Source organism: Argiope bruennichi, chromosome 11 (assembly GCF_947563725.1).
Source record: "Argiope bruennichi chromosome 11, qqArgBrue1.1, whole genome shotgun sequence".
NCBI classification, from domain to species: domain Eukaryota; kingdom Metazoa; phylum Arthropoda; class Arachnida; order Araneae; family Araneidae; genus Argiope; species Argiope bruennichi.
The window spans coordinates 21,652,612-21,672,606 of NC_079161.1; the positions used below are offsets into that span (position 1 = coordinate 21,652,612).

General features: G+C 31.3%; 1 protein-coding gene across 1 annotated transcript in view; it reads right to left on the reverse strand.

Annotated features, from left to right (window-relative positions):
* Window positions 1–1,514: 1,514 nt before the first annotated feature.
* LOC129957468 (uncharacterized) overlaps window positions 1,515–19,995 on the reverse strand; it is a 57,960-nt gene continuing 39,479 nt past the window's right edge. Inside the window, exons 13-19 of the mRNA XM_056069783.1 lie at window positions 15,279–15,353; window positions 11,394–11,458; window positions 10,062–10,133; window positions 8,350–8,452; window positions 5,874–5,940; window positions 4,390–4,557; window positions 1,515–1,797 (exon numbers count right to left, since the gene is read on the reverse strand). Of these exons, the coding sequence (XP_055925758.1) occupies window positions 4,418–4,557; window positions 5,874–5,940; window positions 8,350–8,452; window positions 10,062–10,133; window positions 11,394–11,458; window positions 15,279–15,353 (522 nt within the window). The 3' untranslated portion in view covers window positions 1,515–1,797; window positions 4,390–4,417. The remainder of the gene's footprint in view (window positions 1,798–4,389; window positions 4,558–5,873; window positions 5,941–8,349; window positions 8,453–10,061; window positions 10,134–11,393; window positions 11,459–15,278; window positions 15,354–19,995) is intronic.

A 19,995-nucleotide genomic window follows, 5' to 3' on the forward strand; every position in this document is an offset into this window, starting at 1 on the left:
ACCTTTCTCGCATAATCGCTAATGAAAGTCCCAGAGAAGGTCTTACACGGCATTGTCATATAATAGCTATGAAATGTTGCTCTTTGGCGAGAATTTAGCATTTTTACTGACTCTGTCGTATAATGCTTGTCGTGTTTTTTGGCGATTAATCACTGCCATGCGGTTCATAGTATCCGAAAATCGAATTTGTATTTTAGACGGTTTCTTCCCAACCTGTTGAAACAAAAATTTAATACAAAACTACACTTGTAGTTACAAAATCCCGTACCAAATTTGATAAATTTAAATCACCGCGTTTTTGCGCTATCACATTTACATGTTTCTGAAAGTACAGACTGACAAAACGGTCAATCCCTTGTTAAATTTGACTCAAAATTTCATAAATATCTACATTATAGATGTTGAATATGTGGAAAATGTTTTTTACAACAAGCTCTCTTCATTAACTTTTACTCAAAGAGCCGTACAGACATACTTCCTGCGAATAGATTTTGTCAAAATTTGATAAACATCTACGAATTTAGTGCAAAGACTGTGTGGTGGATTGTGATGCGTGAAGATAGAACCAGGGACCTTGTGGTTTGCAGCCCAGTAATATGACCACAATACAAAAGCAATTGCACGGGTATCGTAGCTGTTAACTGGCTTATAAGCTTTCACTACAGACTCTCCCTCCAGTGAGTCGGAGGTGAGACGAACGATATGGCTGTTGAGTGGTGATATATTAACTGTTGATTCTATTGCGCCTGTACCCATTTGAATAGCGCCAAACGTTATGGCGAGCGTGTGTGGGTGAGTGGTTGCTGTTTCTGCGTCAAGTGAGTCTGACGACTTTGGGTTGTTGCTGTGTCAAGTGAATCTGACGACTTTGGTTTTCTGTGGGTAGATGGCGCCAGAACAGCTGTACGAAGGTTGAAGGATCATCGTCCGAGGTCACCAATGTGACGAATTGGGATGTGCGAGGATAAAACCTGAGACCTTGTGGTTCGCAGCTGAGTAACATGACCACGATACAAAAGCAATTGCTCGGGTATCGTAGCTGTTAACTGGCTTATAAGCTTTCACTACAACCGTATAAAAATTTCATTCAAGTAACCCAAAGCGTGTTTGAGTTATCTTTGCCACAGACAGATAGACAGATATTTGAATATTTTCCACAAATGTGTTTTTTTTTTAACTTGGGGAAATCTAAAACATGGAGATTTGTCAAAACCTCGATTTCATATTTTTTAATGATTATGATACTTTATTTATACTACGTATATGAAAAAGTAAAAAAAGATGCGATGTCGTTGCTGAAATTGCAATTCGATTTTAAAATTTATTTTCAATCAATCGGAAAAAAAATGTATTATCGTTTGTTTTTTTTAAAGTAAGTTTAGCACTTTCAATAGGAAGAATGCTAAACATTTCCGTGAAATTATTGCTCTGGACTTTATTCAGTCATTTAACTTTACACACCATTCATAACAAGGAAATTTCTCCACAGTAATTGAATATTGAGTACGCACAGATAAGCAAACAATTTTTGTTTTTTATTTCTAAAAAAGTCGGACTATACATATAAAAATTTGAAAACATAAGGAATTTTTCGTTTAAATTTAAAAACAATTCAATCGGGAAAATTGTTTGCTTATGCAAAACTATGGGTGTAAAACAGTTACTTTGAATTTCTTAGAAACGTATATAATTGAAGGCATTCGGTTACTTTGTAGTGATGATGAAACTGTTGCTTCCTGCCTGCAGACTTGAGCTACAATTGTAATCCACCAGTGCTGTTGCTTTTCACCACGATATCTAAAAAGTAAAAATATATTAAATAACAATGTATTAACAACCAGAGGGAATGTCTCCCCACAACTTTCTCGCATTCTCTCTAATAAAGGTGTTACTTCAGAGAACGCCTTGCATGGCGCTGGCGTACAATAGTTACGAAATATTAGTTTTGGCATGGATTTAGCATTTTTAGTATCTATTACGTGTACTTGGCGAGTTATTTGGCGATTAATTCTTAGCATGGGTTAATAGTATTGTAGTGATCGTAGCGACATCTGTATTTCAGGTGAATCAATCAATCAAAAAGAGCTACCTCTCTACTTTTCATATTGTATTCTCTGTTTATATTTTTCAGGTTAGTCCACGCCGAGATGTATTCGTTACGAAAGAGCTCGCTTCAACCAACACCTCCTAAAGTACTTTAGGAGGTGTTGCTTCAACGATACCATCGCACGTGATGATGGCTGTGAGTTAGTAAAAGATTTATTTTTCTAATGGCTGTTACTTCAATATTTATAACAAAATAATCCTTAAACAACTATAGTATCCAAAAATCGAATTTGGGTTATGACACGTTTTTCGTAACTGATTGAAACAAAATTTTTATACAGAACTACATTTTTAGTTACAAAATCTCATACCATATATTATAAGTCTTTGAGTTGTGGTGAATTGCATATAAGCCAGTAACAGCGCTTCTACCCGGACAGCTGTTTTGGTAAAATTGGATCGTTACTGGACTGCTGTACTGTGGTGAATTGCATATAAGCCAGTAACAGCGCTTCTACCCGAACAGCTGTTTTGGTAAAATCGGATCGTTACTGGACTGCTAACCAAAAGGTCCCAGGTTCTATCCTCACGCGTCTCATACCTCTAAAGAGTTGTCACGTTTACATGTTTCAGAAAGTACAAACCGACAGATAGTCAATCCCTTGTTGGATTAAATTCAAAATTTGGTAAATATCATCTATCATCTCTCTTCTTTTTGTAATTATCAGGTGGCCGGACAGACAGACTTCATCTGAGTGGAATTTCCTCACAATTAAACAGAGATCTGCAAATTTGGTATAAAGATCCTACACTAAATTTCATCCATCTAGCTCGAATTTTGTTTGAGTTATCTTTATCAAAGTTAGACAGATGGACGTTTCCAAAAATGTTTATTTCGAACACAGCGAGGAGACGTGGAGATTCGCCAAAAGTTTGAATTCTTTGATGATTACTGTACTTTCTCCATATTTCGCATAAGACAAAGTAAAAAAATATATTATAAGTAAACCTAGAATCGCAAAACATTTCTTATGAATAGAAATATAAAATATATACTATAAGAAAATTTGCAAATTATTATTTAAATTTGTAATTTTAATTAACTCTGTAATAATGAAACGAGAAAATTTACAAATGCAAACAGAAACGAATATGAATATTCAAACATCCGTAATAGATATCACACGCAGTTTGGATTAAACACCCAGGAATATTTTACATATACATAAAATTCATATAACAAGATAAAGGCGGCCAGTTTTTTTACTTTTTCGTGCACGAAGTATATTGTAATGTCCTGATCTAGACTGATCAAATAACGAAGCAGAATTTCCAGACAATTCTTTATTTTACAGCCCTATATATACAAAATCTTGGTTAAATAAATAGTTATTTACACCTGTAGTAGGAGATACAACAGTCAAAATCGAAGGGTTTCTTGGAACTCAGTTCTCCCCCATGGCAACACGACCACTCCAGGGGTAGTTTCTCAGACTCCGAACTCGTGGGCGTAGTCCAACAGTCTCCTGCAATTCGTTTCTTCTCACCTCTTAAAAAAAATCTCCGCACTTTATTTCGGCGACAATCTCCGCCTCTTAATTTACATTGGTCATTTGAGCTCTCTTTCGGCCAATCGGGGTTTAGCAATATGCTCTCTCAGCGGCGCCAGTGGGTCGTGGAAAGGTCCTTTCACAAAGAGAATCATCTAGCATCCAGATGTTTGGACACCCCTTTCTGTTTGAAGGTACTATCAATACCTCTGGGTCGAAGAATTCCATATGTGGTCTTTCATTGTAGTCGCTAAGGAACAGATGCGAGACCACCCATGTGAAAAGATCCACCATCTGGGTATCTCGTGGATTTTAGTAAGTAACAGAGACGAACAATGAATCAGTACAACACAATGTCTTATCAGTACTGGGAAACGGGGAATGTTACCATTTATACCACGAGGAGGAAAATACGAATTCGAGATTCTGACGAATCTTAAAGTTTCCGAAAAACATATGCTTGGATTTATATCTGCCTGTCTGTGAATACGATGATTAAAAAAATTCTTTCAGCCGGATGGATGAGATTTGGCATATGGCCTTTATACCAAATTTGTAAATTTCTATCAAATTCGATTTTCTGATACTATAAATTGCATGCCAGGGATTAATCGCCAAAAATCTCGCCAAGGACGACGCTATAGAGTCAGTAAAAATGTTAAATTCACGCCAAAAGTTAGTATTCCGTAATTATTGTACGCCAATGCTATACAAACCGTTCTCTTGGATAACACTTTATTAGAGAATATTTGAGAACTTCCACTAGTTCTAAGCTAAGATTTAACTTTCTTACCAAAAAAAAATCCTTCTGTGGCGACATCTCAGGGGCTCTGCGAGGTAACTTCTGTTGGTGAGCGTTGATAGGATTCTATGTACCGGTCGATTTGTTTCTCAACAAGCTCCAGAGGTCCATTATTTCGAAGGATAATGTCGTGGAATTCTCTTATGTCAAAAGCATCCCCTGGAATGGAAATTTTAAATGTTCTCATCCAAATTTTAAAAAATTAATAGACTAATTAAAATGACTAAGAGAAATGTATCGAGAACGTCCGGAAAAACTTAAGAAACCCACATTTTAATTCAAGGAATCCGAACCAAGTCAGTTTTAAACTTCCTTTAATTCTTTAAACGTAGTGCATATGTATTAAACATGAATTGAGTAATTGCTAAACTACAGTTAAATAATTTAAGAGGCTGTAATTCGAAACAAAAAATTGCGCATCTACAAATGCCTCAAGCATTCGGTATTTTTAGTAAGTAAAGATGAGAGTTTTACTGATGTTTTTTAATGGATGCCAGATCAATGAACCGAACCTCAGCTTTGGAGGAAAACTTAGTGGATATTTGGCAGCTAACAGCAAAATGACAAGAATGTTCTCGAAAATATAAGAATCAAGGCGATATCCCTATTAGGATTCGATTATTCTAGAAGTTTCTTTGCCTTTGGAAAACTTACATGAAGCGAGAAGCGAAATCAAGTTAATCAATAGAGCAGATTCTCTCTTTGGATTCTTGATCGCGATGGGAACTCTCTATTTGTTTTATGCTGAATGTTTTATTCTGCGTTTCTAATTAATTAGCGATTTGCTATTTATGTGTGTTTTGCTTATATCTCTAAGTGCTATCTTTGTGGGCACTACGTTCCCATTATTCGTGTTTCCTGTGAAATAAAACATTCATTAATGAGCTTACCATACGCACCTACCAGTGGGGTACCTCGAATTTGAGGATGAGAAGTTTCCGCCATGGTGGTTGGTTCTTGGTACAGAAATCGTATGGACTACCTCTTACTGATGTCGGTACGTGCTTCCCACGGGAAAGGTTGTACCGCGATCGGTGATTGCCCTTAGAAATCGATTTTTGTTCCTACCAATGCTTTCATGGTGGTCCGGTCATTTAGATTTTATCCGTGTACTTCATGGGTGGATCAGAGTAATCAGTGCTTGATTCTCTTACCATGTACCCACCTGAGGATTTACGTAACAATGTTCTACTTAGAGATCAGGATGATTTTATTAAACCTTTAATTAAAGGATGCCTATTAAACCTCTTTTATTAAACGTGGGGAATCCTGAGCAAAACATGGACTTGAGAAAATTATGATTTAAAAAAATTATATGTTATAGAAATGGATTATATTTCAGTTTTCTATATTTTACGTAACAATATTTTTCAAAGAAAATATTTTAGGAGAAATCAATAAAAAATGCATATTCAGGCACATGTTCGCATTTTTGCTAGATAATAGATTTTTTTTCCTTTGTTATAAAGACTTACCCATGATTTCTTCAGCTTTTCTTCTCATACTCTTAATTTTGAGTTCTCCATATTTATAAGCACAAGCCTAAAAAACGAAGTTGCATAATTTCAGTACAAATAAATTTGCCACGCATCAATAATTTCAATAAGTAAAATGAAATATACTTGAGAGATAACAATTATTTTTAAATATTAAGTTCATTCATATTTTATTTAAATCCCAATGATACGATTCGGCATCGGTTCATGTTTTAGGGCTGCAAGTTCCAACACACCCTGCAATTACCGCTAAGAATTACACTTTTGTTTGTATTCTTATTTATATACTTTTGTACCCTAACAACTCGATATTTAAAGATAAGGGGAGCAATAAAAATAAAAATAAATAGGGGATATAAATGGACAAGCCAGAGGATGCTCTGAAAATCATCAGGATTTTCTTTTGAACTTAACTGAATGATGATTGGAAGATTCTTTTCCCTCGGAAGGAAAAAAGCAGTTCTTTTTTTTCTTTTTTTTATAGTTTCTCAACTTATATTTGGTTGGATTTTCGGTAGTTGTGGTTTGGTACTCTCTTTCTCTCTGTTTAACTCATCATCATCTTAATACCATTACACCCCCATTTCCGGAGCTCATGTGGTTCTTACTTCGTTCTTAGCTTCGTTTAAGTAACCCAAGATTACCATTTTTCGACGATTCCATCTCTCTAAGGGGTGAGACGCGGAACGATGAAGCATTTCCTGAATTCTTTGTTAATCTTTGACCCTGATTTCCACCCAATTAGATACTTTGTCGGTCAGGTTTTTTTCCTATATGTATGCGAATGCCGTATCTTTTCTGATCGTATTATTTTATTGTGACTCAAATTTGAATATTGATTGTTTATATGGTTAGTTTAAGTAGCAAAGAAACCTTCTAGCAAGAATATTTCATATAATATCAGTAAATATTATCGAGATTATCTACCGTTGTTAATTTAAGTGTTATCAAAAAAATTCAATAACAAATTTAAAAAAAAGTAGTATTTTGTACATAAAAGTTATTATTTGGTAAAAAGAAAGTGAACTGCCAAATTTTAAGAACAGAAATTGTTAATTAATTCATCATGATTTAATGTTTAGGCTTCTTACAGTGAATAAAAATTACTCTAAAGTAGTTCATTGTGAATTTGTATCTTCTTTTGACAATATTACGACTTATTTACAGTTTGTAAATTCACCAATAATCTTGTTGTTGTTTATAATGGCACTTGCCATGGACAAGCTCACAGACAAAGTCAGTGATTTTAAGCCAAGGGAGCATCTCTTGTTTTAGTAGCGCCAACTAGGGCCAAGAGTACGTCTTAGCTACTCACGCATCACATTCGCTTGCACAACCCCTTTTTACCGGGGGGCACATTCACACACCTCACAGATAGAACAGATGAAGGACAACCACGCCCAAACCGGGACTCGAACCCAGGAAGCCCAGGTCACGGGGAAGGCGGGCTACCCCTATGCCAGGACGCCGGTGTGCGTCTGGCATAGCCAAGCCAAGTGTGCGTCTCTTTTTTTTTCAGTAGCGCCAACTAGGGCCAAGAGTACGACTTAGCTACATTCACGTCAGAACCCTTTTCACTGGGCAGACTTCATTCACGCATTTCATTCACTCATCCACAGACCGTAATTTAGACCTGAATCAGAGAACGATCACTCCTGATCCAGTGATCCCAGTGGTATTGCTCTCGACATGGAGGACTTTGTGACCACGACAGATTTATACGTGCGCCAGCCACACATACACAAGGAGTCTTCGACCAATAGGGTTCGAACTCGCAACCAAGGGAAGCGAATACAACGCTCTTCCAACCAGGTTATCCCGGCCTTTTAAATAGTCTTGGTTCACCTTATTGTTAAATGTAAGCATCTCCTCCTTTCAGATCTTTTCTCATCCCTATTTTGACAAATTAAACTCATCCCTACGCATGCGTAAAAGAGCGAATCCGAGATCGAACAATAATCTCTTTCGTATAGATGTAGGAGGACTTTATTAAAGAGAAGAAGAAGAAATTATAATATATAAATAATTAAAATAAAATTTAGTTACTCTTTAAACAGAAATAGCTGATTTAATTTAAGGAATTACAAAACGCATTGCGCGTTTTACCCCATCATTCTATTTCGCAGGAAATTTTGATTTTCTGTAGGCAATCATGGATTATTTTAAAATATATTCAAAGATTTTAATAAAACAATCTTTAAGAATAAGACTGTGCTGTGATAGAATATTATGAATCAAAGAATAAGACAGTACTAATTTCAGTCATTATTTTATCGTGATATTCTCTAATCAAGGAAAATCTTCGTGCCCATTTACGTATTTCATACTGAGAATTCCTCGTCATACAAATTTAAACATAGTTGTAAATGTTTTTATGTATACAGTTATATTTTCTTTGTAAGGAGTAAAAGTAATTCCGATAGTTACTAAGTAAGAGCCTAAAGTGTGAGTTTACCTGTCCAGGCCACGTGATGTATCGATCGATTTCTCGTTCAATGTTGCCAACAGACGATGCCGAGTTATTCAGCATGTATTCAATTGCTTGCTGTCGGCTCCAACTAAATGAAAAAAAGTGCTTTTGTATTAATTAAATCAACTGTGTTTTGAAGAAATGTTTACTCTTAAAAATTAGGAAAAGATAAGAACACCCTTTTTCCAATTTTAAGTCTGAATCTATGAAATTCTTTTAAAAATTAATTTTTTACTACTAAGCAAAAACATTTAGAAAGTAAATAATATAATATAATAAAAAAACAGTAATGTTCCTAATTTAAAAAAAATAATTTGAAATCTAGAAATACGAATACTTTCGCTTGATATATTTATAAATTGCAGTGTAGATCTATGCGGTCGATATATATATATAGTATTTGAAAATAAAGTTTCAATTATAGATATAATATCTAAAAATAATCTTATCTAAAATACAATTACACCACGATATATTGAAACTTCTTTGAGAAAAATTTTAGGCAGGAAAATATTTATTTTAAAGTTTTCATCATTTTCTTACTAAAATGAATGATGTGCAGTTAGTCTTTTAAAGCTAAAGAAAGCTATAAATAATTAACTTATGAAGGAAAATTTATTTTTATAATCATATAAAATTATGAAAAAAAAGTTAAAAATTATAAAAATTATAAAAAAATTATAAAATTATGAAAATAAGTTAAGTTACCGACTGAGCCCCAATTTCTCATATCAAAATAACAAGTTTCGCTAGAAGCTAATGTTATTAAAAATCTAGCTCGAAATTAAGGAAGGAATTCGCAGATTAGAAATTAAACATAACGTGTGACACACTGACATTTTTTATCGTTTTATCCTAAACCAACATTTTGGTCTTCCTTGAATTTCTGTCATTTTAAGAATCATTTATTATTATTTTAGTCTTACTTAATTTATATATTCTTTTATTTTTTTATAAAACCTATTAATGGGCATTTTTTTAATATTGCAATATATATATACAAAAATTTTATAGGATAAGTTTGATTTGACATATAGAAATTTTCTTCATTACACAGAACATATTTTCCATTAAAATTTCCATTTTCCTTTAAAAAATTTGGTGTATCGAGGTTTTCGATTTATGGAAGTCTGAAAATTCGGTAATAAAAATAAATAAATATCGACGATTGAAAAATCTTTGACATCATATCACATCTTGTTTGTACAATGTCGTGAGAGAAATTTATCTAGAAAATTTCATCATAAGATGCAATTTATAAATTGTGCTCATTTTTAAATTGTGTATTTTCCCGTAATTAGTAAACAATGTTTAATTTTGTGATTTTAAAACTAAAAACAAGTTTTCATTCCATGCATTTATTTAGTATTGATTATTTTATTAACACCATCATTAAAGTGATCTTTTTATTAAAATTTGTTTCCAGCATCAATTTTTGAAATATCAAATGAAAGTGAGCTCAAATATTGAAAATCGAAACCTCATATATTTTCAAATAATTTTCAGTTTTCCCATTACATGTAGAAAATATAATCAAATTAATGAAAATTTTGTATAAAACTTGAGGATTATACCAATATGCAAAATTTACATGGTCAGTTTATAAAACTTTCTTTTACTCATTTGTTGCTTATGTATGTGTTATATTATCGGCATAAATCTTGATCTACTAACGAATGAAACTAAAAAATACTTACCCCATTACATGCATCCCAGTATCAACCACCATTCTGCAAGCGCGGAAGATTTCATACGAAAGATGTCCATATCTATAATAGTAAAATTTAAAAAAAACCTTTTAAAATGATATAGTTGAAATAATTCAGATGTATAGCATCCTATGTTATAATTAATGGAAATTGTCGCTTAGAAACTTTCTCGTGTAATAAAATAGTTATTCTCTTGTACATGTTACAAATTATGAACCTTGAGAAAAGCCATAAGCGCAACACGTGCTCATCTTTTTATTTTCAGAATTCCGAACATGAATGCTTAGTGCTCATAAAGAAAAAGCTTCATTTCGAATCTATTAATTTTTAAAAAAATTAATAATACTCATCATTTAATAATAGGGAATTATTTTATAACTTTAAGGCTTTAAAATTTATTACTTTAACTCAATCAATGGCTACTTCGAGGAAAGATCATGCATTGATCGGTGGATCTCGAAGCGGCCATTGAAATTGTCCAAAATGCTTTTATGCAAAGATTCTCACATTTGTAAGACCCTTTTTGTTTAAAATATCAATGCGTAAAGAATATTTTACTACATATAACTAACGAAACCACAAAATTGCATAAAAATGTAGATTTAATAATACAGTTATTGACTCAAACATTTAAATCTTTTCATTTTTCATTTAAATCTCTTTTAAATTGGTATTTAAATATTTTTTATAAGTATATACTTATCTCCCTAAAGGTTTTGATATTAGCTCCGAGATCATGATTAAATTTAAAATCTTGCATTACTGAGAATTCATGACTTGCTCCAACTAAGCAATCTCATTCGGTATAGATTTAAAATTTTAAAACTCATTCGAAAATACAGTATATAAATGGCAATTTTGTATAACTAATATGGCAGTATGAAGGAAATCAAAACTTTCATTATAAATTCAAATGTTTCAAAGATGTCGACAGCTAAAATGTATATGTAAATTGTTTTTGTAGAAATAAATTTTGAAAATACACATTAAATAGTGTGCTAAAAATTAAAGTTTTTAAAATTCTGTTTTCATTTTTTTTTATTTTATTCATAATTTTTAAATAAAATTATTACTGAATCTTGAATTTTTTTTTAAAAAAATATTTACTAGAATTCGAAATTAGTACGAAATAGTTTTATTTTATTATACAAGCAACTCTTAAATTACTTATAAAAATGTTAAAATAGTAAATTTTCAACTAGAATACACTAGATTAAAAAATTTCAAAAAAGATATGAATACAAAGAAATCGATTGCAAGTTAAAACTTCTGGAACATGAGATAAATAAAAAATAATAGGACGTAAATAAGAAGCCTTACCTCATATAAGTATCATTAAATAATCCTAATTCATAGCCTAGGTATTCAGCATATAAGGCCCAACCCTATTAATAAAAAGTATACTATAGGAAACAGAGTTCTTGTCATTTTTAGTAAAATATAAGAGAAACAAAATTCACATTGAAAGCAGCTTGACAATACAAAATACGGAAAATAAATTCATTTAAAAGTGTTAGATACATTAATAATCTTATATGCTCTTAATAAGACTGATGTGACATGTTAGATATGCAGTACCAAAGTTGGAATAAAAAAAATCACTAATTTGGGACCCCCTTTTACTAAAAATATGATAGGTACACCACACTAGTACTTTTTAAATTCACCAGGATTAAACATTCTGTTGCTGGTGTGGAATTCTGAAGTGAGGTGTGTCTACTAAGACAATCTAATAATCTGACGATGGAATATAATTAAACAGTCCTTTCCCTTTTTTAACTTCAAAATAAGTCATTAATTAAAACTAAGCAATGCTCAGAATGTGTTAAGTACAATATTTAGCTTAATTAATCAATTGATAATTCTAGTAAAAAGTTATTAATTATTTTTATATGAATATATATTAATTAGTTACATATATTTTATAACTTTCAGAGAATCTAAAACAATTGGTTTTTCTTGAAAAAAATTGTATAAGTTTTTTTCAATTTAAATTTTGAATCTGTTTGAAAAGCAAATGACAATCATGAAAGAGAATCTATGTCGTTGATATGCTTTTAATGTTTTTTTGGCTTCATCCTCAGTTCAGAAAAGAATAAATTGGAATTTGAAGTTCATCATAATTAAATTAGAATTTAATAAAATGAGGCAAAAAACTGACAATTGAACTGTGTTATTCGTGCATCGAATTATCATAGCAATCTGCTAATATTTACTGATTCAAAAGCGTTTAAATTCGATACGATTGTGACATAGAATTCATAAATATCTCAAGAGTTCCATGGTCCCTTTGTTATATTGTGGTGAATAGCATATAAGCCAGTTAACAACTACGCTGCACGAGCGTATACTTTTGTATCCTGGTTAAGTTACTGGACTGCGAACCACAAGGTCCCAGGTTCTATCCTCGCGCATCGCATACCGCTACATTGGTGACCACGGACAATGAACCTTCAATCTTTGTAACAGCTGTTGTGGCGCCATCTACCTACAACCAAAGTCGTCAGACTCACTTGACGCAACAAAACCTAAAAAGTCGTCAGACTCATTTGACGCGGCAACCACTCACCCACCCACACTCGCTACTCAACTGGGTACCGGACCATTAAGACAACAGCTAAATACATCACCACTCAACATCCATATCGTTCGTCTCACCTCCGACTCACTGGAGGGAGAGTCTGTGGTGAATAGCATATAAGCCAGTTAACAGCTCTTCTACCCGAACAATTGTTTTGGTATAATGGTTTAGTTACTGGACTGCTAACCAAAAGGTCCCAGGTTCTATCCTCGCGCATCGCATACCGCCTCAATATCAATCCAACAACACCGTTCCAAAATATTAGGTGTCATCGAATAAGTCAAACTGATAATTTTAAACCCTTAACTATGTGGTAACAACAGAAAACTGTATATTTAAGGGATTATATAAAGACTTACATAAACTTTGTTTACCCAGAAATTAAAATCCGTTATGCATTTATTCTGTTTATAAACAGGAATGGAAAGGATGCGTGTTATTTGTTCGAACCATCTATAAGCCAGATACATCACTATTTTGCAACTGTGGATGTTTCCTAATGCTTGGAAAGGGATATATTCAAGCCTACGAGAGTGAAATCTGCTATTTCATACGGTTTCTGATGGTCAGGAGTGTGTCAATAGATGACTTTCAGTTTGGTAAAGAGAAAGGTAAAATAATTGCTGAGTGCGTCGATATGAGTCATGCAATCCAAAATAAGTGACCCAACATTATTTGGATCCTCAGCATTTCTCTTTTTCATACAGCAGCAATAATTCAACGATCTATTATAGATTTTTGCTGGGAAATTTTCCATCAACTGCTCTTACAACCAGACTTTGCTCCCTTTCAGTAGCATCTGTTTTTCTATTTTAAGGTACCTTTTCTAGCAAGTTTTCAGAATTATGGTACCATAAAAAAGGCATTACCACTTAATTATCATGACAATCCTAATTGCATAAAATGCTTGATGATGTAGCGGATGGAATTTAGCGAGGATAGAACCTGGGACCTTATGGTTCGCAACCGAGTAACAAGACCAAAGTAATACCCCTGTCTCGTAGCTGTTATCTGACTTATAAGATTCACCACAATACTCTCCCTCCAGTGAGTCGGAGGTGAGACAAACGATATGGCTGTTGAGTGGTGACGTATTAGCTGCTGAGCCTAAAGTGCCTGTACCCATTTGAGTAGCGGCGAGTGTGTGTGGGTGAGTGGTTGCTGTTGCATCAAGTGAGTCTGACGATTTTTTGTTGCTGCGTCACTTGAGTCTGACGACTTTGTGTTGCTGTGGGTAGATGGCGCCACAACAGCTGTATAAAAGCTGAAGGTTCATCGTCCGAGGTCACCAATGTAGCGGTTTGTTATGAGTGAGGATAGAACCTGAGACCTTGTGGTTCTCAGCCGAGTAACAAGACCACAAGACAAAAGTAATACTAATGTCTCGTAGCTGCTATCTGACTTATAAAGTTCACCACAATGATATCATTACAATGTATTGCTTATAATTTTGAACAAAATCCTGGAAATATCGAACGATATCTCGTGCAAATAAGAAGACAGCTTTGTTCTTCAATACAGGAATACACAATATGCTACCTCGTAATGACAAAAATAACAAAATAGATGAAAACTATTCTTAAATATAGACCAAGGATATATCCATATTAACAATAAAAAGCAAATTATAAACAGTTTGAGTAAGAGAATGATGTCAGATAAACGTTTATGATAAAAGGGGAAAAAAACCCTAACCCTCAAAATGCATAAATGTATTAAATAAATTTAATTAAAACGGTTCTAAAGACACACTGTCTTGAAATATAAAAAAAAAAACGGTTCTAAAGACACACTGTCTTGAAATATAAAAAAAAAACGGTTCTAAAGACACACTCTCTTGAAATATTAAAAAAAAAACGGTTCTAAAGACACACTGTCTTGAAATATAAAATAAAACGGTATTTTTTAAAAGTTTTGATCTATAATTTAAATTTTGTTATTATTAAAACTATGGATTCGAGAAATAAAATTTTCTTTGATTCGCTACGAAATGGCACAAGAGAACGGAATCAAAATTCAATTAAATTAATCAATTATTTTTTAATTACGTTAAGCAAATATTAAATTGTATTATCATTGGGAACAAGCAAGTGTTTCAATTTTAAAATTTCTCACACAGCAATGAATGAAAAATTGATTAGAAACTCCGATTTCTATAAACCTGAAACAAGCCAAGTTAAATAAACTGTTAAAAAAAAGAAAAAGGCAAAAAAAAAAAAAAATTAATAAATCTGAAAGATGTGGAATCACTTTTCCTGACCTCACCCCAACTGATCATCAGAACTATTCAAAGAAATAATTCTGGATATTTTGCTTTGCAACCTGTCTGTCCCTACCTCTTTAGCATTTTTTTTTCTGTCAGCAAAATGGGAGATTAACGTTTGCGTAAAAGTATTCAATAACATAATCTGGAACTACATGGAATTTATGCCATATAATTCCATTTTTATTAACTCTTTAAACAAAACTTATTTAAGAAGGATTTACAAATATTTCTGTATATTACACTAAAAATTCTATAACAATATAAAATACATTAGGAAGATAATCATTATAATTAAGATTTTTCTTTTTAAAGGTAAAGGATTTTATAAAAGATTCAATTTCCTATTCAGTTTTCTTACCTCAACGAATGCGTTGCTGCGTACGCCATATTTCCTGAAATCGGGAATGTCATCTCGCTCCATAACATAGGCATACTGCAATGTAAATAATATTGAAAGAATTATAATTTTTGATATAATAAAATAGTACGGACTGATTCAGTAGATGCTACTGTTAATTTAATATAAAATTAACCGCCATTCGTGCTTGCTTCTTTATACAGAATATTGGTTTTCTAGGTTTAATTGTAAACTATCAACCTATTAACTGCCATTTTTTAAAAACAATTTTTACTGAATAAGTTATATCTATGCACAAAAAGTTTTGGTAAAATCCTAGATGGGCCCACCTCTTGGCGACTTATTTGAAATCTCGCCAAGTTGACTACTAATTGAATATTTGTTATTATTATTATTTTTCAATTAAAAAACGATACTTGAAGGCCAGAAAAATAATAATAAATACAATAAAAAATAAATATAATAAATGAATAAATAATAATAAAATAATAAATAAATAAAAATAAATAAATAAATATACTAAAATGAATATAATAAAAACGAAAATAATAAATAAATAATAATAAAATAAAATAATAAATAAATAAAAATAAAAAATAAACATATAAAAAATAAAATAAAAATAAATTTAAAAAATCCGTCTAGGTTGCCACATTGGCGACGTTATCGCCACTCGTTTGGCGAGAATTCAAAAAGACGCCAAGAGGTGGGCTGTGCTAGGATCCACCCTAAGTTTTGTAGCAGTGTAATTATATTCAAATTATGTTTTGTTTCGAAAAAATTTGATATTTTTGAAAAAGAGTATCGTTGTAAAATGATCCATAAATTCATTTCAGTGGAAAACAAAGACAGAATAAGTAACATATCGTTACCATAACTTCTAAATTACATTTTTATGTAGAGTATTTCATTATAATATAAAAACCAAACCCAAAATGTAATGTTTCTTAATTGGACAATTCTTTCCATCCTACAGACGAATTTCAAATTTGTAAAGAAACAAAGCACAGAATGCACATTTCCTGCTACACACACACACACACACACACACACACACACACACACATATATATATATATATATATATATAGAATGGAACTAAAATGACAGGCATAAAACCTATAATTTTAATGCTGAGAGGTGTACGTAAAATTCTAAAATCTTCTAGTAGGGTTCAGTTTAGTTATATTAACGTCCCGTTTGAAGGAACAGTAGGGCTATTTTGGGACGGACCTCGTCATTTTGAACCGCGGTCAGATGACGAGGACGACACCTGAGCTGGCACCCCCCTCTCCACACCACACCAGCGGGAGGACGTTTGGTCAGGACGGGTTTAACGTGCAGCAGACCCCCTTACACGACAGTTCTTCTGTGGAATCGGGTCTTGAATCTGAAACCCTCCGGTTCCGAAGCCGAGACCTTACCACCAGGCCACCTCGGCCTCCTTCTAGCAGGGATTATGGCAGCTAATGGGTTAATATGGAAGGATATTTAGAATTTTATCTTGATATTTGACTAGACAGAAAAATGCCAATATAATCGAATATTCTTTAATATACTGTGCGTACAAGTTAAATAATACATATAAATTATATTTATACTTTAAAAAAATGTGGAAGTAAAAATCGGATGCAGGAAATAATAACCAAAGAAAGCAATTTTTTTCCTAAACTTTAATAGCAAAAACATACGATTGAGTAGTTTAATAGAATGATCAAATTAGTTTTAATTCCGTTTTCGCGTTAAAACCCTTCTTACAGATTGTTATAAAATTAAATTTTAGAAATTTATTGAACAATTTTTCGGAAAGGAAATTAGTGTAATTAAAAAGAATATTTTTCATTTTTAAAACATTGATATTTAAATTAAATTTTATTTCATTTATTTTTAAAACAATAAATTATTTGCTTATTTTTAAAACCACAAATCATTTTTGAAATTATATTTTTAGAAGACCTATGAGAAAAATATCAAAAAAATCTTATTTTTAATTAAATTGTGAGTGACTTTCCTTCTGCCTTGAAGCGCACTTGTGGCAATTGTCATCAAGGTCGGGCAAAAATGTTCATTTCTATAATAGAAACAAATATCCATCTTTATACAAATACTAGTTGATATAATTGGCGTCGTTCGAGAGTAAAATACTGATTTGTCTGATATTTTTAATGTAAAAGTTGTTTTTGCATAAAATATTATAATGCACAAAACATTTTTATCGTCTGAAATGTTTTTTATTGAAACTGAGAAAATCAAATGAACAAGGGAATTTTAACAACCACCGTCAACTGATTTTTTTTTTCTTTTTCTTATTAATATTTGTTCTAGAAATAGTTCAAATTTTGCCCACAAATTCTGAAGTAAAACAAAAGTTTAATGAAGGCTTTGGGTCATTTAAGTATATAATTAATTTTTCATTAATAAAAAGCATTATCATAAATTAAATTAATCTTTATTTCTGATATAAGATGTTAATCGTCTGCTCTAAAATTTTTCTTTTAGTATTCTTCTAGAATTCTTCTAATATGTTCTGGCAACAGTTTCCTAAACACATTCTTCTTTCCCAAAAATAGAAATATTGTTAGAAATTGTGCATAAAATTTATTATGAAAATATTATTAAAAGGAGGGAAATTGAATTGGCTACCTTTTTAAAATTTAATAAGATGTAAAGATAAAAATATAGAAATATTTTTATTTTTTGCCAAATAATATTTTCAAAACATATGAAAAATTGCTAACATCTTTTTTTTTAATTAACTGAGATTTTAAAAGGGCATTATATTTTAACAGCGGCAATTTTTTTAAATCTTTCTAAATAAACTTTATAACTCATTCGAAAGTAATAAAAAATGGCGACAAGCATGTAGCCAAGAAATATTTAAAAAAGTGAAGAGGAAATGTCTAATAATAAATATAGAATATCTGGAAGTCTCAACCATTGTCTTGCAAAAGATTACACACACACACACACAGATATATATATATATATATATATATATATATATATATATATATATATATATATATATATATATATATATATATATATAAGTAACCAATCTAAAGTAAGAAAAAGTTTGAAAACGAAACTAAAATGAAAACGAAACAAAACAGTTTCGAAATCGCAACTAAAATTTATTACCTATTTAAACTAAAACCAAAAAGGAACTTCATAGTATTTAGAGAGCGCAAACTTGATTCTAATACTTTTGTATATATATATATATATATATATATATATATATATATATATATATATATATATATATATATATATATATATATATATATATATATATATATATATATATATATATATATATATATATATATATATATGTATATATATATATAATATTTCCCTATTTCATAAAACAAGTTAGTTTGAATTTAACTGTTACAAATTGTATTTAAAATGAATTTTGAAAAGTTTGTTATAATTAAAGTAAAAGTTTTACTGTAAAAAATTAGCACCACTCAAAAGGTAATTTCTTGTTTTTAAAATAATGTAAAAACACTTTGTGTTATAAATATTTTTAAATTATTGGCCAAAAATGGCAGAAATTGTCTTATTTAATTAAATTTATTCGCAATTAATTCAATTGAACGTTGAAAGTAGCAGAAATTAACACAGTTTATTCTAAAAATTACGCCAGAACGCCATGAAAAATTTCAGGTGTTGCCACCATTAATTATTTAACTCTTTAAAGGGCCATTTTTTTCTTGTCATATTATGTACCACTCATATTTTTAGGGTTGAAATTAGAATAAGAAAAGGGATTCATTTAACTTATTAGATAAATTGAATTTGATTAATTAATTAATTTGGTTAATTAATAATTAAGTAACAAATCAAAGACACATCATTTTGTGTAAGATAAAGAACTGAAGCATCTAAGTTTCTATCTTTCTAAAAAAAATTGTCAGCATTACATAATTTCATACAAAGATTGATAAATTTGGTGGGAAGCATACTTCCCACGGCCCTAGAAAGCGTTAAGGAAGAGATCTGCAGATCGACAGAACATACATGTATTTTCTGCTGTATATGTGGACTCAGTGATTTTATGTGTTTCACGAACTCACGACAACAATTTATGGAAGTGTATTTTAAGGACAGATATCCACAATGTATTGATAGATATGTTACTGCTATGTAAACAGGAAACCCAGTAGGAAGTTGAGTATCAGGGATAATCTATTTTTATACAGGAATAATTCTTTTTGCAGCACAAAAGAAGTTAAGACAAAATTATACAGGAATAATTTCTTAAATGATCCATCAAGTGAGGAATTTAATTAATTTATTGAATATAAATATCAATGAATTAAATTAGTTAGTTCATTTGAAATATTAAATTATTAAATACAAATTTTTTCAAATTTTTACTTTTATAAGTCAAAATAATAAAGTAATAAAAAAATGAAATCTACGATCTCAAATTTCAAGTTACCATGTGAGAACATTATTATTTTTAAGTCATTATTTGTCTCAATTAATTTAAGTCATTAACCAATTTAAACTGGTTTGAAACAACCACGAGACTTCTCTATAGGTCTTCACCCCCCTCTCTCTCCCTCCCCCCCCCCTCTCTCTCTATATATGTATATATATAATTTTTTTAAACTTTCATTTTCAATTCTTCTAGCTGGCAAACAAGGTTTTTGTGCTCGACCGATTTTGAGATGAAATAACAGCTATGGTGTCATAGTTCTAC